Source organism: Lagopus leucura, unplaced genomic scaffold (assembly GCF_019238085.1).
Source record: "Lagopus leucura isolate 7727_CA_CO unplaced genomic scaffold, USGS_WTPT01 2493-0_obj-0_obj, whole genome shotgun sequence".
In the NCBI taxonomy this organism is placed as follows: domain Eukaryota; kingdom Metazoa; phylum Chordata; class Aves; order Galliformes; family Phasianidae; genus Lagopus; species Lagopus leucura.
Window position 1 is genome coordinate 1 of NW_024967843.1, and position 1,397 is coordinate 1,397.

Genomic DNA, 1,397 nt, shown 5'->3' on the forward strand with positions numbered 1-1,397 from the left:
CCCCCCTTCATGCCCCCCATCCCCTCCTCCCACACCACTCCCCCTCAGCACCCCACATCCCCCCCATGTCTCCCATCCCCTTCGCCCCCCATCCTCCCCCATTACCCCACATCCTTCCTGTATCCCTTTTCCCCATTCTCTCCCCCACCCCCCTTCATGCCCCCCATCCCCTCCTCCCACACCACTCCCCCTCACCACCCCACGTCCCCCATCCCCTTCTCCCCCAATGCTCCCCCTTGTCCCCCCTCTGCCCCCTCCACGTCACACCCCCATCCCCCACCTGATAAACACTCAGCCTGGCGTCGGGATCGTTGGCAATGCGGCGCAACCCCAGGCAGGCAGCAGCCAAGCCTGGAGGGGGCAACTGAGCGGGCAGAGGGTAGGGGTTGGCATGGAGCATCCTTGGCAGCCAATACAGCATCCGCTGGCACTTCCGCACAGGACGACTGCGAGGCCCAAAGATGGCCAACAACAAGAACCGCGTCTCCGCATCCGGCACCACACCTGCATCGAGGAAGGGGGAAAAAAACAACCTGGGAGCTTCCAGGGAATCCCTTCCACCTCTCGACGCATCCATCGCAGCCGCCCCTCACCGTATCTCTCCATCTGTTCCAGAACCTGCAACCCGCACTCCTGCTGCCGTGGAAAAGGAGCAAAGAGCCGATGCAGGGGCCCCCGCGGCACCCAGGGCCCACGGGGCAGCACCCGCAGCAGCCGGTTGTAAGCATCCAGCTGCCCGGCCACCCCCAGTGCTGGCATCGCTGCCAACGCTGCTGCCACCAGCTCCAGACGTCCCAGCCGCCGGCCCGGTGCTCGTTCCAGCTCCTCTAACGCTGCTGCAAAGGTCGCAGGGCCTCCCTGTTCCTCGTCCCTGTTCTGAGAGCCACGATCCGACGGTGGCTCTGAAGCATGGCTGCTGCTGCTGCTGCTGCGGCACGTGGGGCGAGCAGCCTGGGGAGGGGGCACGGGGTGAAGGCAAGAGAACAGCCCCCCTGCTTGGCCCAATTCCCTTCTCCTCACTCAGCTCCTTGCCGTGCCTCCCATCCACATCCCCCTCCCCCCCATCTCCTGTTCCCTTTTGCTCCCTGCATCACCTCAGCCCCCTCGCAGCCTCCCCACCTTCCTTATCCCTTTTCCCCCCTCTTTGCGAAGCCCCATGGCCGCTCTGCCTCCCATCCCTGTGTCCCCCTCACATCTCCCCCCATCTCCCATTCCTTCTCTTCCACATCCACCTCAGCCCCTCGCAGCCCCCAAGCCTTCCTTATCCCTTTTCCCCCTCTTTGTGAAGCCCCATGGCCGCTCTGCCTCCCACCCCTGTGTCTCCCCCACACCTCCCCCCATCTCCCATTCTTTCTCCTCTCCCACGTCCACCTCAGCCCCCTCGCAGCCTCCCCGCC

The 1,397-nt window shown here is 65.1% G+C and overlaps 1 protein-coding gene across 1 annotated transcript; it reads right to left on the bottom strand.

The window, feature by feature from the left end:
• Positions 1–280: 280 nt before the first annotated feature.
• On the bottom strand, positions 281–1,004 carry LOC122193346 (evolutionarily conserved signaling intermediate in Toll pathway, mitochondrial-like; the record flags this gene model as incomplete). The annotated part of the gene is made up of 2 exons (XM_042894109.1): positions 594–1,004; positions 281–504 (listed from the first exon to the last, which is right to left on the bottom strand). Coding segments are annotated over exons 1-2 (390 nt in total), but the record flags the coding sequence as incomplete, so codon positions are not given.
• Positions 1,005–1,397: the final 393 nt, after the last annotated feature.